The sequence below is a fragment of the Platichthys flesus genome, chromosome 18 (genome assembly GCF_949316205.1).
Source record: "Platichthys flesus chromosome 18, fPlaFle2.1, whole genome shotgun sequence".
NCBI lineage: Eukaryota > Metazoa > Chordata > Actinopteri > Pleuronectiformes > Pleuronectidae > Platichthys > Platichthys flesus.
Genome location: NC_084962.1, coordinates 17,980,608 through 18,005,594, shown reverse-complemented (window position 1 = coordinate 18,005,594; position 24,987 = coordinate 17,980,608). Strand labels below are relative to the sequence as shown.

Sequence of the window (24,987 nt, the reverse complement as noted above, 5' to 3'; positions counted from 1 at the left end):
GGTGAACGACACTGATGATGTTACGAAGGTGAAAAACTGCTCTTGTGTCTGAGGATAAACAAATTACAACCAGGTCGCCTGAAGCCAAATGTTCCTCTTCACAGAATTAAATCTTCCGTGTGGCGACAATGTGTCGCCTCCTTATTTCATCAAGACCTCAGCTCCCAGTTACATCCGTCTCTCAGAGGGAAGAACAGGGTTTTATTGTACCTCTCATCTGTGTTGACGCCTTTATGATCTTTACACCATGACAAACAAAGCTAAATATAAAACTAAACAAAGACATCTGTCCATATTAACGCTTGTGTCGTCACTTGTCATCGTTCTATCTATCTATCTATCTATCTATCTATCTATCTATCTATCTATCTATCTATCTATCTATCTCTCTCTCTCTCTCTCTCTCTCTCTCTATCTATCTATCTATCTATCCATCTATCTACCTATCTACCTATCTATATCTACCTATCTATAGGTAGATATCTATATCTATAGGTAGATATCTATCTATCTATCTATCTGTCTATCTATCTATCTATCTGTCTATCTATCTATCTATCTATCTATCTATCCATCTATCTATCCATCTATCTACCTATCTATATCTATCTATCTATAGGTAGATATCTATATCTATAGGTAGATATCTATCTATCTATCTATCTATCTATCTATCTATAGCTCTCTCTCTCTCTCTCTCTATCTATGTATGTATCTATGTATGTATCTATGTATCTATCTATGTATCTATCTATCTATCTATCTATCTATCCATCTATCTACCTATCTATATCTATCTATCTATCTATCTATCTATCTATCTATCTATCTATCTATCTATCTATCTATCTATCTATCTATCTATCTATGTCGTCCATTTTCGTCACCAGAGATCCGATGTTTTGCTGAGAACCTTCTGACGTTCATATTCCCCAGCGGATGAACCCTACAGACGTTGATCCCTTCCCTCTCCGTCCATCCACTTGAAGTTGACGATCATGCCCCCCCCCCCCCCCCCACGTGGATCCTTCAAACTTCTTTCATGTCGTCTAATTAATCAATTTTCTGCTAAATGCTCTCACAAGTTAAACCTCTTATTTTCTATTGAGAGTGAAATTACCCTGAAATTACAGTGATGAGGAAAACTGCTGCGATTACCCTCACAACAGAGAATCCAGGAGCCTGTCGTCCCTGGTGCAGACATGAATATGACTCGTGACGGGCGTTCACCATGTTTACTCCACAGAAAATCATGTTGAATACAAACTGTGGGAGGAACCTGTTGAAAGGTGTTTAAATAATTAAATAAATAAATAAAGCCCTGGAATTATGTTTTACTTTTCCAGTGTCATAATTAGATAATTAGGTATTACAGATATAACAAAGGCACAAACAGGCAAAGACTTGTCTACATACCAAACATTTCACAATTTAGAAAAACTACCATCACCTCAAAGTAGAGGAGGAAGAAATCTGATCCCTGTGTGTACTGTTGTAAAATGAGCTGATGAATGAGTCGGGTGAAAAGTCCCCGAGCGGATCGATTAGAATGAAATTGAGTTGACCCCCGGCTGAGGTCAGGCACAACCAAATGTGGGCCCGGTCAAACTCAACCCCGGCCTGGACACCCGGCGTGTCCCCTGCGTGGGGAGACAGCAGCCGCTGCTCCCGGGGGGAGGGACGGACGGAGAGAATGAGGGAGGGACCTCGTCTCCCCTGATGGCTCACTCGAGGGTGACGGTTTGGAAAGTCCACTTTGACCTTTGACGTCAGGGCTTCGGGGGGGGGGGGGGGGGGTAGTCATGCCCCCCCCGCCCTTCGCCTCACACACATCCTCTCAGAGGCTGTACACTGCCCATGTCAGTCATGTCTCGGCTGTTGCGGTTCTGTGTTGGACGCAGCAGGATCCTGCAAATGTTTGAATTTGTTTGGCCTTTTGTGAAGAAACATAATCGTGATGTTTGAATCTGAGTTTTCTCTGCAGCTCTCAAGCTGAGGAATGAACTGAGCTCCTACTTGAACAAAGATCACAAGGGCGCTTGTGTTTTGAGAAAAATCAATGAATCCTTGTTAAAAACCATACAAATTACACAGTGATTAACCTAAAACAATGTGAATGTCTGTTTATATATTTATGCAAAATAATGAAACATAAATGTTGATTACTGTTTAGAAACACGTAAAAACTTTATTCTATGTGACTACTATGATTATTTAATAGATACCAAATTGAATGGTTGGAATGATTTTTCTATGTTAACTTAACAAACTTATTTGAAGTATTCAGAGCCTCTAAAGTCCTTCAAATTAACAATCACTCAACAGCTACTTCGCTTTTTTAAAGCTGAACATTGAGTTTCCACTGAGATGAGAACTTGGGCGTTGGAGTGAATTGTGTATTTTCTGAGACAATAGCACCACCTTAAGTCTAAAAACAGAACAGCAAGAGCAGAAATTTAATTTTAAATTTGCAAGAAATGCTTTAAACAAGGAAAGGAAACACTGAATACAATTTCAGGTTCTACTATTATAAAAAACAAACTTTATTTATCATTATTCACATGATCAATGTTTTTGCTGCAGTTATTTTTGTAGGATTGAGGTGACAAACACAAACACACATTGATAAGTGGAGTAACCCCCCCCCCCCTACACAAAAAGACATGGGACAGGACATATTACAATTTTTAATGAGAATCTTGAAAAGAGATTAAACTGATTTACAGTGAGAACAAAACAACATGAAAAGTATTTACATATGTATACGACAGGTGACAGATATACAACCTCCTGTATTTCTAACCAACTGTAATAACTTGTTGTAAAACAGTGAAACGTTAAACAGGCGTGTTTGCTTCAGGACGACAGGACGTCCGGTGGAAAACAACCACAGCTGCCGGTCTCAACACAGAAGGTGATCGTGAATCTTTTTGATGATCTTCGTCAGGAGGTTCTTGGACGGAATGAACGACGCCACCACCTCTTCGATCTGTTGCCTCCTGCAAATCATCAAATATCAGTTAGTTCACCTCCACGTTACGAGAGCACGAGTCGTAGCATCGGAGTCGTACTTACCCAGTGCTTCCGATCACGTTGTGGAAGCTCTCGACTTGAACGACACAGAGCTGCTCGATCAAACCGACGGAGAAGACCACCTTGAACTTGGAAAGTGTCTTGAGGCTGCTGAAGACAATGTGAACCCTAGAAGAGGAAACAGAACATCAAGCACCAATCAAAAGAGGCCCAAGGAAAAACACATCTTACATACATTTGTTTTTCTAAATATTATGATGAGGATAGTTAGAGAAAGCAGACCAGGTCCTAAGTGTCTCACCGAGTGTCCTCACAGCTGATGTCCAGAATATCCAGTTGTAGACCCCCCCACATCTTCAGCAGACGCAGCTCTTCTCCCAGGAGACGACAGCGACTCACCACCAGGCCGACGTCATGGAGCAGCTGCGGAAATCCAACACAAAGGTTCAGTCTAACTAGACTGTTGTTTCCTCGATGGAGAAAAACACTGGTTCTTATTTATCTTTGTCCTTTGGTACGAACCGTTGGCACGTGTCTGCTCGTTGGATACTTGTCTACCCAGGATGCTTCACTGTCCACGTAGTGAGAGAGCAGCTTGTGGACGAGGCGGGCGTGGCACCGGGACTTCTCGTCTAGTGGGAAAACAAAATGAACAAAACTGTAAATGAAAGAGTCTAAGGAAATTAAATGTGCCATCGCTAATTTACTAATAGAACTAACTACTTGATTAATAGCAGTCAGATAGATGTTCTCTCAAATAATCAAACATACACAACACAGGTGAACACGAGGAACATCTTCTCACCGTTAAGCTGAAGTTTGAAGTTGATGTGAGATATTTTCCTCTCGGTCTGATGATCAGCATCGGTTCCTTCATAATCAAGACAAAAACAAACATTTGTAAATCATCATTTGTTCTACAGGAAAACTATTTCACACCATATCTACAAAGTAAAGTTCTGCAGAGTTTAGATGGTTAACAATAGTTTTAATGGCAAATCGTATGCTGACAAAATTGATTACGGGGTAGATATAATTACAATTTTCAGTTTACACATAATCAATTAGTATATTTTTTTCCCCTAGTTTCTCTACAATTTAAAACAATTAAGAACTTATTCACCTTCTGATTTTTCATACACCAGCTGCAGATGCATGGTCTCATGGAGAAATGTGTAGATGGAGCAGTTCTCCTGCTTCTCTCCAAGCTTCCACTCGTTGACCCTGAAACAAATGATTGTAGAACAAAGTTTAAACACAAACTTTATTTGTGTAGAAATGAAGAAAACAAAGACAGAAATTAGCTTAATGGCTCGCAATTGACTGCATTTAAAGAAACCCTGATGAAACCTACAGGTGCATGGCGGTGATGTGGCTCTCCAGGTTCCTCGTGTCAGTTTGCAGCCTGTTGAGTTTACTTGAATTCTGCTTCTTCAGCAACTCCAGTTCAGCCACTTGTCTGCCGCAGGTAGAAACAAAACGAATAAGAAACAAATCTACATTCAAGTCAAGCGTTCAAGAAAGATATTCAATAGTCAATATTTCTCAACTCACCGGTCATTGTCGGCCAAAGCTTCAGAGACTTTCTTCATCTCTGAGCAAAGAAACACAACATAAGTAACTGGCCGATGTAAGATTGCAAAAAACAAACCAAAAGAGAGAATCAGACGAGTCCTTTACCTTCCTGACATGATCCCAGACCTGGTTTCCCTTCAAAGCCTTTTTCTTCAACTGCAGCGAGTTCTAAAGAAATAAACAAGTCAGGAGTTCAGCTGCTGTTTCACCTTCTGCTCTACCTCCGTCCTGTAGCAACACGTTCACTTGTTCTCTGGGTTGTTATAAAGCTTTTGTTGGTCTGAATGATTTATATAACAACCACACGGATAAGGAACTAACATACCTGCTTCCATTTCACAAATACAGTCGTCCAGACTCTTTATCATTTCATCTGCTTGTTCGATGGTTCCTCTCAACTTCTGCTGCTCCTCCTGAAAACATTGAAAAGGACATTTACCATCCACAGTAATAACAAGCTCCAATGTTGTCACTCACTATGTCCGTGTGAAGAATCTCACCAGATTTGCCTGCACGAGATTTGAGTAGAGGAGCTCCTTCATTTCATGCCCCAGAACTTTGCTCGTCTTTCGGAAGAAGCTGTTTTTCTCTTTCAGTTTCAAACCAAAAGATTTGAGCTGTGGATTCAAACAGTGAAGGTTAGAACCAAATCGTTTACAGAGCGAAACGGGAAAAGCTTTTTAATAAGAAAATACAATAACATGGCAATTGGTTCTTAATGGGGAAATCATGAAAATGAATATTGCAGTATATCAAAAAACTGAATTATCAAATAAAACCTCTTTCTCTGAAGAATTTCTCATCTCGTCCCACAAAGCTTGATTCATCGTCTTCAGAGGTTTGTCCAGGTCCTGCAATCGAACCTTCAACCTGTGGACAAACAAAAAAACAGTCCTCGTTTAGACCCTCATTCTTAATATTTGAGTTTCCAAATGAAGGAAGTTGAGACAGTAACAAGAAAAGCACCATATAAACAGATTTAATCTCAGTCATGAAAGTATTTCAACAGCCAGACGAGTACGTACCCCTCCACCTTCTCTGTGAGGCTGAGGACGTCTGTCTCATACACTGTCTGTTTAGGACGACAGATGTGTCGTTCTCTCAGTACGTCCATTTCTGTGCGTTCTGTGTCGGACGGAATCTGCAAAAACAAAATACAAAGTTAGATCACTGCATTTAACTGTTCATTTAAGATTTGTTTAAAATAATGAATTAAAGATGAACCCACTCTGCCAGGAAGGACACTTTGCCGAGAGTTGTGGATGACAAAGTCTATGTTGAAGAGTTTCAAGAACTCCAACACTGTAATGGTGCCGTCCGCCAATTTCTGTTATTAAAACATAAAAAACAGTTCAATTACCGACATCAAGGAAAAAGATTCTCCTGATATGTGTTACTAAATAAACTGGAAATGTACCTTTTGTGCATCACTTGTGTAATCTTCAAGCTGAGACTCGTACATACTATGTTTAAAAGCTGGAAAAAACAAAATTCAAACAAAGATGTATAATTGTATAAAAGAAAAACAATGATGTCAGAAATGAAGCTCCTCATCCCAACTGAGTGAAACTTACTTGACTCAAATGTGGCTTCACAGCGGCCGCTGGCTGTGTGGCTAATGCTGCTGGAGCAGTCGGTGGTGTGTGTCGTCATGGTTGGAGCCGAGGTGAGGTTTCCATCATACTCCACAGAATGAGACTGGGATCCCTGAGATAAACAAACAAAAAAAACAGGCTTTTATTGTGAAATTAGATGAATCATATCAAAAAGGGAGAAAAACCATGATGGGTATGACAGAGGGCGAATCGCACATTACTATTTATTTGTAAAAGGATATTTGAGGCTATTTGAGAATGATGATAAAAGTGTGTTTAAGTTGTTTAAAACGCTCCAACCATATTTGAGAATTTACAGTAATATACCAATGTGACTCACCATATCATAGATGTCATCGGCCTCCTCGATGGAGGCTTTCATCCTCTTCTCATCCTCCATATTGTTCTCATCATTTGGCAAAGGTCTCTTCTTCCCTTGGACCGCACTGATGAAGTCCTCCTCAAACACGTCTTCCTCTAGAAGCTCCTCGTCGGCCTCCTGCTGATGACTCATGTTTTCAGGGATTTCTTCGGGACTTTTCGGTTTCAGAGTATCCGACAGATCCCCTGAGCTGTCGAGCTGTTCGTCGAATATATCGCTCACATCGTGGTCAACGTTACTCAGTCGATTGGTGACGTTAACAGTCATGGTCTTCATGTGCTCTCCTGCCCAAGTCAGCACCTTCGGATCACTGGGTTTGCTTAATTGAGGGAGCTTGGCTTTGAACCCTCCCATCGACAGTCTCGACATCAGCTGTTTAGTCTTCAAGTTGAACGGAGTGGCAGCAGCTGGGGATTCTCCTCCTCGGGTAAGATACTGATTTTGTGTTTCTTCTTCTTTGCTCTCCAAACTCATGTCGAGTTCAGGCTCCACTGCGGGCGGGGGTTTGGTTTTGTCCGAGTCGTCGTCAAAATGAGGCAAAGTTTCCGTGCAGCTTTCCACGACGGGAGCCGTGTTTATCATGTGACTCAATCGCTTGACCTTTGAATGGATATCGGCTAAACTAATCCGCCTCGACTTCCGCGAACCAAACGTATCCAAGTCTTGGTCAACGGCACCGAGGGAACTTCCATCGTCCGTCTTTTGTGATGAAGTGGTTTCATTTTGTGGTTCGTGTTCTTTCCTGGTCACGATTTCAAATGAGTCAGCAGATTCTGTCAGGTTTGAGATTTCCACAGCTTTATCGCTCTGTCGTGACTTTGCCTCCGTTTGCTTCGAAAGCTCAAACTTGAGGTCTGAGTCTTGTGATGAAGTCAAACATTGAGGGAGTTCATCTGTGCAGCTTTGTCCAAAAATGCGGCCGGTTTGAGCTGCAGTCATTTCCATGCTCTGGTCAAGTTCTGTGAAGTCTGTCATGGTTTTGTTTTGTGACTTCTCCAGGGCATCATTTGTAGTATCAACACCAGGATTCTGTATTTGAAGCTGGTCATTTGCATCGGCAGCCTCTGGAGGGCGCTGTCCAGTAGGAGTCACTACTTTCACAGGACTAACCCACGGGCAACTCATCCTAGAGAGGGAGTTTTTAAATCCTGGATCCAGACTGCGTGTGGACAAAGACCTGCCTCTCTTCTTCCCAATGAGATGTAAATCCGCGTCTCTGTGGGCTTCTGTGATGTTTGTTTCCTGGTGTGGAAGAACTGAGTGTAATGCTGTTGTGGTGACAACATTTACATCGAGGCAGTCGGTCACATTTGTATCTGCATCATCTGGAGACAACCTCACAGATTCCCCTCTGCAGTCGTCCTCAGCATCAAACTTGACCTGAGCGAGTAAGACATGAAATACAATATTTATGGAGTTCTGGGCCAACACCATGATTCTTTTTTTATTAAAACATTTTCTCCATCAGTAGATTAAAAAAATTAAACAAGAGGAAATTAAGAAAATGTTTAAGCTCACCTGAGATCTTCGCATCGTTGCCTTGAAAGAGGTCCTCGAAGATTTATCTACACCTAAACGTGACAAAGGAAAATTATACATTATTAAAGTGATTCGAGAAACAACATTGAAAACTGGACTTCTACCAGAAAGCCTTTCGTGATTATATCTGGGCGTTTTGGTCATTGTTATTTTTATTTTGATCGGTCGTCTTGCTTATTGTGAAGCACTGGGATTTGAAAAGTACGATATAAATTAGGATTATTATTATTATGGTCCCAAAAGTGTGATTTATTAAAAGATCTGTTGTTTACCTGTACGACCGGATGAGCCCAGTGCTCCACTGCTCTTCCGTCCTGAAGTCATCTCGGCTTTCTTCAGATAACCACTTTGGAGGAAGATGTCTTGTGGTGGGAAAGGACCCTGAAGAGGATCCTCTGTATGTGTAAGTCCTACAATCCGGCCTGTTTGAGCCTCAGTCATATCCATATCCATGCTAACATCGTCTTCTGGGCAGATTGTGCCTCCAACTGATGAGTCTCTCACGTTAGAGAAAGGTGCAGCTGACGACGTCTTTCTTTCAAACACATTTGACTCTAGATCCAAACCTTGTGCTGATGAAGATCTGTCTCTCAAGGGACCACGTTTCTCACTCTCTGGTTTCTTCTCAGAGAGAAGAATTGAATCGGATCCTAAATTATTGGCAATATTCACTGTGAGGCACTGGGTCATGTCCATACCTGCGTCTTTTACATTGAATCTTATTGTTTTATCTTTGGAAGACAAAGAGCCTGAATGTTTGTGACTGAAGTCAGTGCCGATGTTGACAGTGTGACTTCGTGTCACATCCATACAGGCGTCATCTGCAGAAAACCTCACCGTCTTCTCTCTGTGGTCGTCTTCAGGGTCAAACTCATCCTGGGTGTGAAGAAGAAAAGAATAATCAGTAGAAGTGGATAGTGAATAAATAAATAAAAAATAATTCAATCTCAGGGATTCTGCAGCATTCACCAAATGTATTTCTCTAGGAGATTTGATTCAATACATTGTGTAAAAATATAGTTCAATTCAAATAAAGCTATAAGACTCTGAAAACTTATTATAAACAGGTGACAGGGACTCAATGTCCGTCACGACAACAGGATGTTTACATCAATAGTTAGTAAAATCAGATTCTCCAGTTTGGGGTTCTGCGTTCTGAGTCGAGAGCTTCACTGAACCTTGAATAAACAGGTGAACCAGCTCTTTGTGCAGAAGCAGCACCACACGATTTTCCCGCAGGTCTTTACTTCCTGTTTCTCAACTACTGGAGATCACTTTTGCATTTTCAGAAAGAAAGCTGCATCTGGCATTACCACAGGCCAAACAAACAGTCCAATGAAAACAGGCGGTGCCATAGTTCAACTATATATGACATACAGTTTGCAGAATGAATTGTACAGCTTACTTGCTGTAAATAAACACACATGCTTATAAAACCTGAAGCGCAAATTAGGCTCACCTGAGGTTTTTGTTCCTTTGTCTTTAAAGATGACTTCCATGAGGTTCCCATACCTAATGTGGAAATAAATAAAAAGCAAATTAACAAACGGAATCAAAAGCTATAATTTCAACATTCAGAAATAAACTGAACTATGGCACAAATACAGCTTTTGTGCCATAAAAACCTGCAGGGTGGTGGTTTACCTGTACGACCGGATGAGCCCAATGCTCCACTGCTCTTCCGTCCTGAAGTTATTTCGGCTTTCTTCAGATAACCACTTTGGGGGAAGATGTCTTGTGGTGGGAAGATGTCTTGTGGTGGGAAAGGACCCTGAAGAGGATCCTCTGTATGTGTAAGTCCTACAATCCGGCCTGTTTGAGCCTCAGTCATATCCATATCCATGCTAACATTGTCTTCTGGGCAGATTGTGCCTCCAGCTGATGAGTCTCTCACGTTAGAGAAAGGTGCAGCTGACGACGTCTTTCTTTCAAACACATTTGACTCTAGATCCAAACCTTGTGCTGATGAAGATCTGTCTCTCAGGGGACCACGTTTCTCAAACTCTGGTTTCCTCTCGGAAAGAAGAATTGAATCGGATCCTAAATTATTGGCAATATTCACTGTGAGGCACTGGGTCATGTCCATACCTGCGTCTTTTACATTGAATCTTATTGTTTTATCTTTGGAAGACAAAGAGCCTGAATGTTTGTGACTGAAGTCAGTGCCGATGTTGACAGTGTGACTTCGTGTCACATCCATACAGGCGTCATCTGCAGAAAACCTCACCGTCTTCTCTCTGTGGTCGTCTTCAGGGTCAAACTCATCCTGGGTGTGAAGAAGAAAAGAATAATCAGTGGAAGTATATATTGAAAAAATAAATAAAAACAATTCAATCACTGGGATCCTGCAGCATTCACCAAATGTATTTCTCTAGGAGAGTTGATTCAATACATTGTGTAAAAATAAAGTTCAATTCAAATAAAGCTATAAGACTCTGAAAACTTGGAATAAACAGGTGACAGGGACTCAATGTCAGTGACGTTGTCTGTCACGACAACAGGATGTTTACATCAATAGTTAGTAAAACCAGATTCTCCAGTTTGGGGTTCTGCGTTCTGAGTCGAGAGCTTCACTGAACCTTGAATAAACAGGTGAACCAGCTCTTTGTGCAGAAGCAGCACCACACGATTTTCCCGCAGGTCTTTACTTCCTGTTTCTCAACTACTGGAGATCACTTTTGCATTTTCAGAAAGAAAGCTGCATCTGGCATTACCACAGGCCAAACAAACAGTCCAATGAAAACAGGCGGTGCCATAGTTCAACTATATATGACATACAGTTTGCAGAATGAATTGTACAGCTTACTTGCTGTAAATAAACACACATGCTTATAAAACCTGAAGCGCAAATTAGGCTCACCTGAGGTTTTTGTTCCTTTGTCTTTAAAGATGACTTCCATGAGGTTCCCATACCTAATGTGGAAATAAATAAAAAGCAAATTAACAAACGGAATCAAAAGCTATAATTTCAACATTCAGAAATAAACTGAACTATGGCACAAATACAGCTTTTGTGCCATAAAAACCTGCAGGGTGGTGGTTTACCTGTATGACCGGATGAGCCCAGTGCTCCACTGCTCTTCCGTCCTGAAGTCATCTCGGCTTTCTTCAGATAACCACTTTGGAGGAAGATGTCTTGTGGTGGGAAAGGACCCTGAAGAGGATCCTCTGTATGTGTAAGTCCTACAATCCGGCCTGTTTGAGCCTCAGTCATATCCATATCCATGCTAACATCGTCTTCTGGGCAGATTGTGCCTCCAGCCGATGAGTCTCTCACGTTAGAGAAAGGTGCAGCTGACGACGTCTTTCTTTCAAACATAGGATCAACACTGGTGAGGAAACTATTTGACTCTGGATCCAAACCTTGTGCTGATGAAGATCTGTCTCTCAAGGGACCACGTTTCTCACTCTCTGGTTTCTTCTCGGAAAGAAGAATTGAATCGGATCCTAAATTATTGGCAATATTCACCGTGAGGCACTGGGTCATGTCCATACCTGCGTCTTTTACATTGAATCTTATTGTTTTATCTTTGGAAGACAAAGAGCCTGAATGTTTGTGACTGAAGTCAGTGCCGATGTTGACAGTGTGACTTCGTGTCACATCCATACAGGCGTCATCTGCAGAAAACCTCACCGTCTTCTCTCTGTGGTCGTCTTCAGGGTCAAACTCATCCTGGGTGTGAAGACCAGCATGTTTCAGTGACCCCAGTGCTTCACTGTTCTTCTGTCCTGACGTCATCTCTGCTTTCTTCAGATTTTCCCCGTGTGGATAGATGTCTTGTGATGGGAAAAGAAACTGAAACGGATCGTTTGAACCAGAGACTTCTAAAATGCGGCCTGTTTGAGTTTCAGTCATCTCCATGGTCATGTCAATATCCGGACAGATCTCAACCCCCATGGAGGATTCTCTGCAGCTCCGGCTTGGATTCAGAGACCAATTTTCTTTGCTTGCATCAGGCATTGGTGTTTTTAACTCACACAAGGATCTGTCCCTTTTGATGTTTTTTTGAGATGATGCTGCAGTCAAGGGCGCCTCTATCTCAATCCCAGGATTAACACTGGGGACAGTTGGCTTCGACAGACCTGTGAGGAAGTTCTTAAATCCTGATTCCAAACCATCTGCGGACCCTGGCTGAGGAGCTAATGGACCACCGGCAATGTTAACGGTGTGACTTTGAGTCATGTCCATGAACTCATCACCTGCAGTGAAGCGTATCGTTTTATCTGTGTTTTCATCTCTGGCATTAAGGTTGACCTAAAGAAGAAGAATCCCTGTTACCACATACTCACTAAAAAAGTAGCTTTCAAGTTTTAACTGGCATGAAAAAAAACTGATCCATGAAAACTGCAACTCATATTAAAATACTACACAAGCTGATGGTCACAGGGTTCGGTTGAACTCACCTTCCTTCTTGGCTGTGAAGCATTTCGAGCAGGATTCTTCGAGGAGGCCATATCTAAATTTGGTAATAAAAATGTAACAATCTTAGAGATTGGTTTATAAGACATAAAAATGAAAAATAATGACAGATATGGCAAGATGGCTGCTCTAAGACATATTAAATGAGTCAGTTGTTAAATTCATAGAAACGTTGATACCTTTAGGTTCAGACTTGATCGTCGTCACTTTCGCTATTTGGGATTCTCCTTCGTCGGAGAGCGCGTACATGTCTTGTGTGGGAAATAGACACTGAAATGGATTATCGTCCACTGCGACTGACAGTATGCGTCCCGTTTGAACCTCAGTCAGGTTCATGCTAACATCAACATCTGGGCTGGGTCCACAAGATGATTCCTCTGCCTTCCTGGGTTTATTGAGTGACTTCTCCATCACGGCTGAGACAGACGCTGGGAACAGATTCTCTTTGTCCACAGTAGCCTTTTGGGTTTTCACTTGAGCGACGGAGATGTTTGTGTCAACAGTGGCTAAAGAGGAGGGACCACCAGGTTTGGAGAGACTCGCCAGGAAGTTTTCAAATCCGTGATCCAAACTTGACACTGATGAGGGTATGTCTCTCTTCTCCACACTTAAATCCTTCTTTCTGGCAGGGAGAAGTGACATATCCATGGATGCATCATCTGCAGTGAACATCCACTTTTTCTCTCCACCGGCGGGTAAAGCATCACAGACGTGGAGGGAGGTATCTGCATAACTGGACACGTTCATCGTTTGACTGTGGGTCATGTCCATGAAGGCATCATCTGTGGAAAACATCACAGTTTTCTCCCCAAAGCCTTCCACTGTGTCGAAGCTGACCTGGGGACGTTAATAACATTTAAGTCATGAACCATTTTTTTAATATTCAATCTGTTCTGCACATAATCAGCTTGTAAAGCATTGTAAAAGCAAAACAACATTGGAAAGTGACTTCAAGTTCACCTTATCCTGTTGAGTGGCATGTAGAGGAGCATTCAGGAGGGTTTCCAGAACTAAAAAGGGAGATTTTAAATTTAATAACAGACATTTTAAATTGCAAAGAAAAAAGAAGCATTAGCTAATAGTTGTCTTAAGTACAAAAGAAACATTACCTCTGGTCTGTGGAATCCCATCTTCAGCAACAACAACCGGGACCCTTGTGTGATAAAATACATATTAGTCAAAAATTTAAAATTATCATCTGAAATACAGCTGAGTGGGTAAAGCATGAAAGTCATCTTACCTATTTTGTGCAGTCGCCCCTGCTGCAAAGTAATACAGGACAAATATTACAAAGATGTTTCAATTAAAAAAAGATTGTTGTACTGAAAAAATAAAAGAAATATATTACATACCTGCTGTCATTAATTCTTGCAAAGGACTTCGAGCAGGGGAAGGATTTTTCACATCCCTGTAAAGATAAAGTATTGATTAGGAATATAAGAGTATTTGTATATGAATATTTAAAAGACTCAAGTGGTGTCTTACTTTGAAAACAGGAGAACATCGTTGGCAGGAGCAAAACTGACTCTTCTTGAAATCCTCTTTTCCACCGGCTTGGCACTTTCAACCTTAATCAATGTTAAAAAAATAACATCAAATATTAAATACCCTTAAAGATATTTAAAAAGCATATATAATGGTTATTTGGTTGAAATCTCCAATCAAACGATCCATTTACCACATTTTCCTGTTGCTCCGGATCCGGGAATCTTGCTGATTTTCGTGGTCCCTTTAAAATCTAATAAAAATAATAAATTGTAGATCACACAGGTTGAGATTTATTTAAAAACAAAGGATAAGAACACACATTCATCTACACTGTGATTTGTTGTACTCACTGAGGAAATGCGCCGCTTGGAGAATCCACTGCCTTCCCTGCTACACAAACAATGAAACCCAGTAAGCTCAAGTGTTCATATTTTCGAGGGGATTATTATTATTATTATATGCAAAGTGAATCCATCCCTATGATAAGAGAGTCTTAATCCTGCCTGGCCTCTGGGTAACAGGAGAAAAGCACATATCGGTCAGCTGATGTCATAATGTTAAAATACTTACTCTTTCTTTGCAAAGTCCTGGGGCTCCATCTTCCACTGTGAACACATGGAAATTAAGTTTGAACCCATGATTGAAGCAAAGTTAATATGGTTTCAGGGATGTTTATATTATTATCCATTGCATGGCACCATCGTGACAGTGAAAACTCAATCCTACGGCCATTACAACCTCAACATCACGCCACCAGGACACAAGTACAGGTCGAAAAGTGTGAGGCTCTGTTGTTGTGGGGCTTGGGTTTGTTAACAGACCGTCAGTGTCAAATTCATACTTCATACAGACACAAGGACAACAACATCGATCAGGGAATGTATGACACCAGTGAAATACGGGGGCGGTTTTAACTTTTAAAAACACACATTTGCACAAAACAATAGAAGCGAGCGACACAAGGATGAATAATAGTCAACAGACGTTATTTGTGTTCCAGCAGAACCCTTTCAACACGTCGTGGATATTAATAACTTCGTAATAAAACCAAGTTTGGTATCAAACACAAATCTAAATCAATCGTTTTTTTTTAGTTTTTCAGTTGACGCTAACTTTCGCGCTAGCTAAGCAATCACAACACCGGGAGACCGACTGCGGCTCTTACCTCTCGGGAGCTACGAGCTAGTTCCTCCGGCTGTTGATGTTGTTATTGTTGTTGTTGTGACTTGTTTACGAACCCAAAACACTTTAAATGTCGCTAGTCTTCGGCTAACCTGCGAACCGAAGCTAACCTGCCAACCGAAGCTAACGTCAACGAGCGACGGGGCTAACGTCTGCAGGTTTGAATTTAACCGCCTCCGCGCATGCGCAGTACGCAGCGTCCCAGCCCACTGACGTAGTCCACATGTTCTTCTTCTTCTTCTTCCTGCCTTTTTGGGTTTACTGCAGCCACATGATTAAAAACAAATAGTTTACAACGTTTTAACAACGAGTTGACACAAAAAACAACAACCGGGGTATAACTTTATTTTGTGCAGTACTTGTACGTGTACCGGATCTGACGCAGAAAGGGGGCCGGAAGTGACCGCAGAGGGCGGGACGTGTTTAAAAATTTGCTGCCGCTCATGGTTTTTGGTTGTTGACAAACTTTTACATATTCAACGTCAAATCTGAAGGTAAGTGTCGTTTATCAGCGTTATTCACCAGCCGGAAACGCGTCACTTACACTTGGGCCAACGCAACTACAGCTAGTTTTCCTTCTTAGTGTCGTATTTGAGCATTTTGAACCAAACTCCATTCAAAAAATGCCCATTTGTATGATCCGTGTATGTCAGGTTTGACAACTCGTGGTTAAGATGTTGAATCTTATAATACATATATATGGTTGAGTCGTACACGTCAGCTGAGTCGGTTAAACTAAACTTTAACTTAACTTTAATTATTTGTCATCACAGGTCAACAATGTCTACAAAGATCCCCAGAGGTGAGCAGAGTCGTTTAGAAGCCAAGTCAATGTGTGTGTGTTTTTTTAATTTGGTAAAAGTCAAACAGAGATGATTGTGTGTTTTTTCCAGGTTTGCAGGTTCCTGCAGAAACGAAGAGAACAGGTCGTAGGTTAGAATCCAAAGACGCAGCGAACGCTGGCCCGAAGTCCGAGGGTGTCCTCAGACCTCAGAAAGAAAACACGCAGAGGTAAGAAATGTATTATAATGCACTCAGAAGTATGATTTGTTTTTATTTTTGTTTATTTTTCTCAATTTTACAGAACTTCACACAAGCAAAAGAGTGGAAAATACAACTGAAATAATAAAAGTAAATTTAAATCATATAAAGAGAGAGATTATCAATACATATACAGTTCACAGATTGGTTCATGGGGGATGATAGACTGTCTCCACCTCTTGAGACATTTCCTTTCCCCCAGCAGGCAGTGAACACATCATCAGACAGCAGATATAATCCATTTAACCTTTACCAACATGTTTATCCCTAACATCTCTAACCCTAACCCTGTCTGGAATCATGTTGTGTCCGTACGTTTGCCTTATAGCTGTTAAATCACATTATTTCCCCCTTTTTGTCTTTCAGGAAAAACCTTGTTCCTAAAGTTCACAAAGGGTAAGTCGCAGACTATATTACATATTCAGACCATGAGGTGGACTTCATTTTTACAACTGAATATGTTGCGTCCTTCCATAGAGTCTCCACTCGTTATGGGCAAGAGGCCGAGCTCAAGGAGCAAAATCAACATTTGATGACCGTTAATGAGGAGCTGCAGAAAAACCTCGCAGAGACACAGGTAAGAAAACAAAGTACTTATTTTAATCCTTAAGAGGTTCTATATGAAAGTATGTCACTTTGTTTACGTCCTTGTTATATTGCAGCAAAGAGTCTCCGTGTTGGAGCTGCAGTTTAGCGACATGGAAAAGGAAAATACAGATGTACAGAAAAACCTGAAGAACTGCCACGTTCTCCTTGTCGCAGCTAACATTGACCCAGGTGAATATGTTTACTTTCCAATTTCAAAAGGTGATCTTGCCCAGGTTGCCTGATAGAAAGTGACGTAAACAAATTGTCTAGTTTCAGGAGGAAGCGTTGGAGAAGCTGCACAACAAAATGAAGATCAACGGAAAGAAGCAATGGTAGAACAAGTTTTTTTTACCTGCAGTGTTTTATATATATTTCATGTTTCATCATTAAAGTACATTTTAATCAAACTCCCACAAATAACTACAACCTGCAACACAGAGGAAATTCTAATCATGCACACAAAATTCATAATCCTACATAAGTCCTGACAAAGAAAGACATTGCCTATTTAGTGTAAATGTAAAATAAATCTATATTTGCATTTCACACATGCAAAGGCTTTCAGTCGTTAAATAAAAATAAAATCAACTCATCTTCCCTCGTCTCTTTTTCAGAGCGTCTCCGCAGACCTGCTGAGCGAATTAAAGACTTTCAGTGAAGCTGCGTCTCAGCAACGTTCTCGGCTCGAGGTGAGACAAAGTCCCTCCGCCTTTCTGTCTCGATCAATTAGTTGGAGATGATGATGTTAGTGATGTGTGCGGTGTATTTTTGAAATGTGCCATCCTCAACATGCCTCTTGCAGGAAATCCAAGCAACGATGACAGACCTCACTAAAGCACGAGAACACATGCTGCAGGAGAGGGAGAACTTCTCCCTGGAGGCTGCTGAGATGGAAAACGCTCTCCTGGAAGCAGAGGCTCTCTTACTGTGATATTATATGTCCATTTGAATTGAGTTTGTATGAGAAACTTCATGTGTTTTATTAATGTTTAATTTGTGTTTTAATTTTAATGTTAAAATAAATAAAGGATTTCCTCATGTTCCTCTTCCCTCTTCGTATTTCAGTCAGAACGTATGATTTCTCACTTGGTGTTCGTTTGGTTAAAGCAGGAAATTTATAAATAAATTAAACGATTCATCGGTTCAAAGCTTTTTTATGATAATTTTAAGGGTCTGAGAGTTCTTGATTAAATTGAAACAATCCTTCCTATTTCTAATCCAAACCTTATTGTGATCGTGAGCTTATAATAAAAAATGCACTATTAAAGCTATATACTAAAGTCAGGAAATACCCCATTTTAACATCCGTACACTCTCCAGTTCATTCTCTGAACTACCTCGACGTCCGTTCTGGGAGCTGGAGACTTCCTCACACCTCAGTCGTCCTCAGTCTGGTTTCTACTTTCCTGGCGTGTTGATGTAGGGGTTGTCGAGTCCGAGCAGATCCGGTCCGATGGTGGTGGTTCGACTGGCGCTTGTTGAGTTGTCGCTCTCGCAGGTCCTTGGCGGCGTGCTGCTCCTGCTTTTGTAGTAGTAGATGAAAAGGAAGAAACCTACAAGGCAAACACACGTGGTCAATTAACTGCAATTTGGAGTGGTGTTCAATTCAAAAAAACTTTATTCGTCCCCGGAGTATGGAAGCCCATTTCCACCTCTGTGATGAAGAAAAAGAAAATTGGTATCTCATAATTTTGACTTAGAATCTCATTGTTATGAGATAGTATCTTATAATTATGACTAAGCTACTTATTATGACTTAGCATCTCATTATGAGATGAACCGAGACGTCGTGTGAAGCTGGGATCATATGTATGAGATACTTAGTCATAATAATGAGATGCTAAGTCATAATTATGAGATGTAAGTCATAACTATAAGATACTATCTCATAACTATAAGATACTAAGTCATAATAATGAGATGCTAAGTCATAATTATGAGATGTAAGTCATAACTATAAGATACTATCTCATAACTATAAGATACTAAGTCATAATAATTAGATTCTAAGTCATTATTATAAGATACTATCTCATAATAATGAGATACTATTTCATAATTATGAGATGCCAATTTTTTTCTTCATCACAGTGGCGGAAATGGGCTTCCATACCTGAGTGCAATTCAAAATGTGTTATTAAATGTCTGCATTTGATTCTTCTGAAACCACATGTATTAATTTGGGGTCATTTTTCTGGTCACCTAAAAAATGTAGCTCTATCATTTATTCCTTCTTTAGCTCTTTTCTGATCTCTGTTTACTTCTGAGGGGGGAAATCTGGCTGGAACGCATTGAGTATAAAACCTAAATTAATAAATCTTATGAGATAAATTGACAGATGTTAGTTCTACGAGATCCGAACTGATCCCAGATACCTTGAAAAGAATTGAGAACGGTGAAAATGTAGTAGGAGGGAATCCGGAGGTCACCGTAGGCGAAGAAGGCAAAACCCCACGTGACACCCATCATGCAGCACAGGCCCATGACGCTCATCAAGCTTATCTCGTTTTTGTTAACCGCCTTGTCGTCCTTTTGGTTTTTCTTGTTAATACAGAGCCATGACAGCATGACGGTGAAGGTGGTGAAGGTGAGGACGAAGACGATGGCATAGTAGCCGATGTTGACAATGTAGTGGACGTTCCCATCAGTGATCCAGCACCTTGGAACAGAAGCTCGTGTCAGTAAAGAGAAGGAAACAGATGATCCTCAGGCGTCAGGATGGTTCGACTCGCTAGACTCACATGGTCACATTTTCTGAAGCGTTTTCAGTTTTGATGACTTGTTCACCATATTTGCCCAAGATGAGCAAGACCACCACGATCACACTGGGTGTAACTGGAAAAGGAGGAGAGGAAAATAAACAAGTTCATGGCTGAACCGCAACAGGCTGCCTTGGGAACTATATAAATCCCCAAAAATATTATTATTATGAACTCACTCCAGCTGGCGAGGCAGACTTTGAGCACGTAACGATTGATCACAATGTTGCCCTTGGTGTACAGCTGCAGGCAGAGGTGGAGGGCCTGCACGGCAAACCAGGTGAAGGTGGCCAACATGGAGTAATGCATGAGCGCCGCCACGGCCTTACAACCCACAGCGTTCTTCATATCGGCCACAGTGCTGTTGAGCAGGAACAGGAGGTCGAGCAGGCACAGGGCTAACACCAGGTGGATCAGGATCTTGGTGGAGTCGGTGGCCTTGGTCCTCCTGTGGGACGAGATGACGCTGGGATTTCTTAAGAGTTCACAACCTTTCGTTTGGCAAATAGAAACACATGTGTTGAGTTTTGGCCAAGAGCAAGAAGAAGGGGGTCAGAAACGATTACTTTCAATTGATTAACTCATGTTTTAGTTTAATTAATAAAAGCACCAAATAATTTCTGCCTCCAGTTATTGACTCTTTGTTGAACAAGCTCAAGAGTAAATCCAGGGGGGCGTCTTGATCGCCCCCTGCTGACAGGCCGCAGTATGGGTGTAATAAGGCCTCCCCCCTCCATGTTAGTGGATGGGACATGGGCCAAACTAAAAAGTAAAAATACATTTATCTCAAGTGTTCATGTTTCTGATAAATTTGTTGTTTGATGCTGTAAAACATGGCGTGAAACATCATGACTGACAGCTGACTGGCGATTGAGTTACTCAAATAATGCTGGCTCTATTCAAAACTGGACCCATGTAAGTAATCTTAATTTAAATATTATATAATCCTAACTAAAATATTCCTGTGACATTTTTACTTTATAACAATGAAGCTACTCAGCAGTCTCATTTCCCTGCTGTGGCTATTTTGACACAAGCTACCACATTGATGTAAATAAGGAGGCGTTACTTCTGTTATTTACTTATTTACATCAATGCTCACCACATTAACGTCAGTGGGACAAGTTGTTGTTTCATGATTTACATCTATATACATGTATTTGTTGTTACAGATGCTCAAGGCCAGCTTAATTATTTTTACTCTGAAATGATTAATGATAAATCTGATGTGAAGCACGTTGCAGGAACCAAAATGTCAATAAAAGTTCCGGACAGTTCCATCATTGTTACCTTATAAGAAAGTGCATGAAGAGGACGATGCAGAGGAAGAACATGGACAAGCCGCAGCCGATTTTGGTGATGGTGGTGAGTTTTTTCAGATCAGCACTAGAGATGGTTTCATTCGGGGGAGCCTGCACAGGAACAAAACAGGGAAAAACGGTTTTGAGACCTTTTGGGATTGATGATCAAAATGGATTTTAGGATTTAATTTCATAATGTAGGGGAATACTGAGCTGATAAAGTAATGAAAAGAAGGCCGTGCAGAAGGATCATCCATCACACCAGGAAAGGGAATCAAAGGGGGGAAGTTTGGTATTAAATATTAAAAAAGAAGTTAAACAAACCAACAAGATGGCGAAAAACGTCAAATGTGTACACTGGCATGTGATGTTGGTTCCATTCTGCTGCGTCTCACATCCATCAGTGGTCCAGTTTGGTAGCTTGCCTGCATGTGAACAGTGCAGAGCAGAAACTGGAGGATTCATCAACGTATTTGGATGAATATAAAAGACTTCAGCATTATCCTCGGATTAGATGAAAAGCCTTCGTGAACCAGTTTACTTGTAGCCCACCACAGTTTTCAGCTGCATTTAAAGCTGAATTAATCATGATAAATAATTAAACTTTATTTCTATAGCAGTTATCTGAGCAAAGTTATAAAGTCAATTTTTTAATACCGGGGATGTGGACATATCCAAAATGTCATCATTGCACATTTCTACGCGCATCTTACCGTCACCGTTCCATGATTGACAAGATGGAGTTCCTTCCTGTAAACAAATCAACAGAGCTGCACTGAAAATGTGCTCTTGAATGGTAAAGACGTACATTTAACTTTATTTTTATAACTTACGTAGATCATGTTGAGAAAATTGATGCCTATAGGGTCTGTGAGGTTTTCGATCACGGTTCCCATTTCCACGCCTAAAACCTCATCACCTAAAACAGTGCTGCTCTTCTCATCCTGAGGAAAAACAGGATCATTACAAACTCTTACTCGTATAAAAATGCTGCGTCCATCGTCGAGGGGGGAAAACTGTTTTTTAATTTTGTTCTTACCTGAGCCATATTAGTGAATCTGATAATCGCTACGAACGGGTCACTGAGGTTCGAGCTGCGAGCTTTATCCATCGCTTCTTTTGACACCGAGACCGATCTCGTGAAGCTCTGCAGAACAGAGCTGTCACTGATGATCTGCAGGAAAGAGCAGCGGAGATTTCAGGGGGAGTTGAGAGCTTTCTTCTGAAGCAGCAGTTTTTCTGTTCCGTGCAACATCCCTGGCAATAGACAGGTTTTGGTCTGAGGTCATATCGATATCTATCTTTTTTGTTTGCAGATATGAAAACTTTAAATTGACAGAATATCTATCCATCTAAAAAAAGTGAATTCTGAATATCCCACGGGATTAATAAAGTATCCATCTATCTATCTAGAATAAACAGCGTAGAAAATATAAATAAATATAAATATAGAACATAATATAGAATAAGACATTTTGAGTTGAAAGTTATATATATGTTTTCGTGTCCAGGCTTTTTCTCTTGTGCATCCAGTCCAGTTCATGTGTATGAAGGTGAAATGCACTTACACTCAAGTGGTCATTTGGAGAATTATAACCAAAGGAGACTTCTTCAGTCTCTGTGATTTTCTTGATGACGCCCTGGACTCCTTCTCCTCCAGACAAGACTGCTGAAGACTCGTTCATGGTGGAGGCTATGTTGGTCGTAACTTTCATGGTTTCACTGTTGACGGAAGAACAAATATTCATGTTTCATATCAGCCATCGTTGAACTCTTTATTCTGTACAGCTCCTGGGTGGTGAAAAATTACATTTCCCTTAATAACTCTGCATTTGATAAATCCATGTGTTACCTAGCTGCTGCTGGGTTAATTTTCCCGTTTTGATCCAGAGGTTTTTCTTCCACTTTCTCTACGTGTTTAGGATTTTCTTTGGAGGGTTTACAGTCGTAACAGTTGTTGTCAGTTGCTGTTACGTTGATGATGTACCTGATGTTGATCCCTGGAAGAAGAACATCTGGTTATTCAAAGTGTCAACTCTGATGGAGCATGTGATTAATAAGCCCTGTGCACATCTGCAGACAGTTAGTCCTCTAACAAAGTAAATTTGTATGTGACACAAAAAATGGCGTTACTCACTCACTCACTATAAGAATAAGAATAAGAATGATATAAAGAACAATAATAATTATACTTATTCTTATTATCATTGTTGTTAATATTATTATTGTTTATATTCAGGGAACTCACCGATGTCATTGCACTGTGGTCCCTCCTTAACAGGGTTTTCACATAGCTTTTTGGTGCAGACACGTCTAATCCAGCAAGAACCTTTTAATAGAAACATATTATAACATCTATGCACATTCATGAAGAAATACAACACACAGAAAAAAAACTAAACTAATAAAGCTACACTGTAGGGACATGACACTTCACAGACACCTGAGAGGATTTAATTTAGTCTTTGAAATGAATCATTCGAGTTTCTTAACAGATATTTAATAACATGATCAAAAGACAATTGATTTATTCCAAACTTTAAATCCACTGCAAATAAGAACATTCACTATATTGTCATTACAGTTTTTCCATCCCGGCCTTGACTGGTAGAGCCTTGAGAGACATACTTTATATTTAGGCCGTATGAGCTTACCTTCATCAGTGAGGGGGTTGAAGTCATAGGGTAAACGCTTTTCACAACCTGGATTATAAAATAAACAAGAGATTATATGTATATCATCAGCTTTTATATTCGTTCACATCACGAGCTAAGATCTGACTCTGTAGATAGTGAAGTGAATGGGGGGGGGGGGAATTGAATTTACAATAGTCCTAATGAGGTTTCACCCAAATTGTACCAATTGTTGTTTTCTTTACCTCAGAATGAGCCCTTTTTATTTAAATAGTTTATATTAACATCAGGAGCGGGCCGCCATGTTTTTTTACAGTAGCCCAGACTGGACAAACTAAACACCTTTTGAGGTTTTATGACGACAGGAGGCTGCCACTGGTTCTCTTTCATGTTTGGACTGGGAGGGTGAGCTGAGCCCCAAATTTCTAATTCAATCTCATTGTTGTTACAGTTTTTCCATCCCGGGCCTGGAACGTTGGTGATATGTGAACTTACCTGTTGCAAAGGTGTTGGAGGCTGGATTATGAAAAAAATAAAATATATACATATCATCATCTTTTACGTCTCATCACATCACGAGCCCACACACATTTGTAAATCATGAAAAATAAAAGTCAACTGCAGTTTTGTTCCATCACCTGTGAAGTTGCAAAGTGTTGAGCAGCAGTTCCTCCCACCCACGACATACACCGTATCAATGTTATTAGTGTACCAGTTCGACAGACGCAGCAGATGGGATGAATTTTGTTTTGCCATTTGAGGGTATAATGTTTCCGAGATTTCTGGTAGTTTAAAAAAAAAATACAGATTAATATGGCTGAAAAATGATGCTTTAATATTCAAATTCACAGGCTGTCTCTAACCAGGCCTAACCCCTATTATAAAGAAATACACCTGGCAAACAATAGGTGGTAACATTTACATATGTAATAAACACACAGATTAACACATAATTCATAAATGATATTGTCTCTCTTCTAAAGAATTAATAGCTCATCGCGATAAAGGCCTGAAGACCGCAACACACGGGCCAGACAAACCAAAATAAAATGATTATACTCATCAACATGACAAATAAATAAATAAATCACTAAACAAAATCAATAAATGAATAAATGAAGATCCCCTCTGAGAAGGAAGCTATCAGGTATGATAAGGGTCTCTCTCTCTCTCTCTCTCTCTCTCTCTCTCTCTCTCTCTCTCTCTCTCTCTCTCTCTCTCTCTCTCTCTCTCTCTGACTCTAGAGCTTCGGGATCCAACATGGCGATCACACAACTGTTCCTGGTCTCTCTCTCTCTCTCTCTCTCTCTTTCTCTCTCTCTCTCTCTCTTCCCACCAATTAAAAATTGAATTGAAAAGTCTTTACTCACTCTCCACAGTATCCTTTTCCTTTATAAATACGATGCAAGCTGTAAAGTAGAATAAGTAAAGTAAAGTTTTTATTATTATCA

General features: G+C 40.5%; 4 protein-coding genes and 1 long non-coding RNA gene across 5 annotated transcripts; 1 reads left to right on the top strand and 4 right to left on the bottom strand.

Annotated features, from left to right (window-relative positions):
* Window positions 1-2,519: 2,519 nt before the first annotated feature.
* On the bottom strand, window positions 2,520-13,675 carry knl1 (kinetochore scaffold 1). The gene is made up of 27 exons (XM_062412019.1): window positions 13,654-13,675; window positions 13,505-13,554; window positions 12,724-13,381; window positions 12,529-12,581; window positions 11,170-12,379; window positions 10,985-11,037; window positions 9,769-10,390; window positions 9,584-9,636; window positions 8,397-9,000; window positions 8,104-8,156; window positions 6,544-7,965; window positions 6,183-6,315; window positions 6,026-6,084; window positions 5,837-5,935; window positions 5,634-5,749; window positions 5,388-5,478; window positions 5,109-5,225; window positions 4,934-5,021; window positions 4,714-4,776; window positions 4,588-4,627; window positions 4,388-4,492; window positions 4,157-4,257; window positions 3,839-3,904; window positions 3,556-3,665; window positions 3,335-3,456; window positions 3,076-3,201; window positions 2,520-2,999 (listed from the first exon to the last, which is right to left on the bottom strand). Exons 3-27 carry the CDS (start codon window positions 13,337-13,339, stop codon window positions 2,903-2,905), a joined length of 6,219 nt encoding a protein of 2,072 aa, XP_062268003.1. The 5' UTR covers window positions 13,340-13,381; window positions 13,505-13,554; window positions 13,654-13,675; the 3' UTR covers window positions 2,520-2,902.
* Window positions 13,676-14,028: 353 nt separating this feature from the next.
* On the bottom strand, window positions 14,029-14,639 carry LOC133973281 (uncharacterized). Its single transcript, XR_009924547.1, has 4 exons — window positions 14,603-14,639; window positions 14,383-14,422; window positions 14,223-14,282; window positions 14,029-14,112 (listed from the first exon to the last, which is right to left on the bottom strand). It is a non-coding gene; the product is annotated as an uncharacterized LOC133973281 (long non-coding RNA).
* A 942-nt stretch (window positions 14,640-15,581) lies between these two features.
* knstrn (kinetochore localized astrin (SPAG5) binding protein) lies at window positions 15,582-17,883 on the top strand. Its single transcript, XM_062410751.1, has 9 exons — window positions 15,582-15,708; window positions 15,988-16,016; window positions 16,108-16,225; window positions 16,622-16,651; window positions 16,733-16,832; window positions 16,918-17,032; window positions 17,114-17,175; window positions 17,458-17,532; window positions 17,646-17,883. The coding sequence occupies exons 2-9, from the start codon at window positions 15,995-15,997 to the stop codon at window positions 17,772-17,774; spliced, it is 651 nt and encodes a 216-aa protein (XP_062266735.1). The 5' UTR covers window positions 15,582-15,708; window positions 15,988-15,994; the 3' UTR covers window positions 17,775-17,883.
* A 60-nt stretch (window positions 17,884-17,943) lies between these two features.
* Window positions 17,944-21,304, bottom strand: LOC133973948 (adhesion G-protein coupled receptor G2-like). The gene is made up of 6 exons (XM_062412018.1): window positions 21,299-21,304; window positions 20,893-21,014; window positions 19,782-20,050; window positions 19,585-19,678; window positions 19,219-19,502; window positions 17,944-18,396 (listed from the first exon to the last, which is right to left on the bottom strand). Exons 1-6 carry the CDS (start codon window positions 21,302-21,304, stop codon window positions 18,242-18,244), a joined length of 930 nt encoding a protein of 309 aa, XP_062268002.1. The 3' UTR covers window positions 17,944-18,241.
* Window positions 21,305-21,545: 241 nt separating this feature from the next.
* Window positions 21,546-22,893, bottom strand: LOC133973102 (uncharacterized). The gene is made up of 5 exons (XM_062410752.1): window positions 22,756-22,893; window positions 22,472-22,625; window positions 21,943-22,077; window positions 21,737-21,847; window positions 21,546-21,653 (listed from the first exon to the last, which is right to left on the bottom strand). Exons 2-5 carry the CDS (start codon window positions 22,616-22,618, stop codon window positions 21,546-21,548), a joined length of 501 nt encoding a protein of 166 aa, XP_062266736.1. The 5' UTR covers window positions 22,619-22,625; window positions 22,756-22,893.
* Between the last annotated feature and the right edge of the window lie 2,094 nt (window positions 22,894-24,987).

Coding starts and splice junctions, on each gene's coding strand:
- knstrn (XM_062410751.1), top strand. CDS start 15,995: ATGTCTACAAAGATCCCCAGAG. Junction 16,652..16,732: donor GTTCCTAAAGTTCACAAAGG/GTAAGTCGCAGA, acceptor GTCCTTCCATAG/AGTCTCCACTCGTTATGGGC. Junction 17,033..17,113: donor CGCAGCTAACATTGACCCAG/GTGAATATGTTT, acceptor CAAATTGTCTAG/TTTCAGGAGGAAGCGTTGGA.
- knl1 (XM_062412019.1), bottom strand. CDS start 13,339: ATGTTTTCCACAGATGATGCCTTCATGGACATGACCCACAGTCAAACG. Junction 5,750..5,836: donor AAAGTGTCCTTCCTGGCAGA/GTGGGTTCATCT, acceptor TTGTTTTTGCAG/ATTCCGTCCGACACAGAACG. Junction 3,457..3,555: donor CGAGCAGACACGTGCCAACG/GTTCGTACCAAA, acceptor GGATTTCCGCAG/CTGCTCCATGACGTCGGCCT.
- LOC133973948 (XM_062412018.1), bottom strand. Junction 20,051..20,892: donor TTCATGCACTTTCTTATAAG/GTAACAATGATG, acceptor CTCGTCCCACAG/GAGGACCAAGGCCACCGACT. Junction 18,397..19,218: donor CGTTCTCAATTCTTTTCAAG/GTATCTGGGATC, acceptor TTTGCCTTGTAG/GTTTCTTCCTTTTCATCTAC.
- LOC133973102 (XM_062410752.1), bottom strand. CDS start 22,618: ATGAAAGTTACGACCAACATAGCCTCCACCATGAACGAGTCTTCAGCA. Junction 21,848..21,942: donor GATTCACTAATATGGCTCAG/GTAAGAACAAAA, acceptor GTTTTTCCTCAG/GATGAGAAGAGCAGCACTGT. Junction 21,654..21,736: donor ATTTTCTCAACATGATCTAC/GTAAGTTATAAA, acceptor ATTTGTTTACAG/GAAGGAACTCCATCTTGTCA.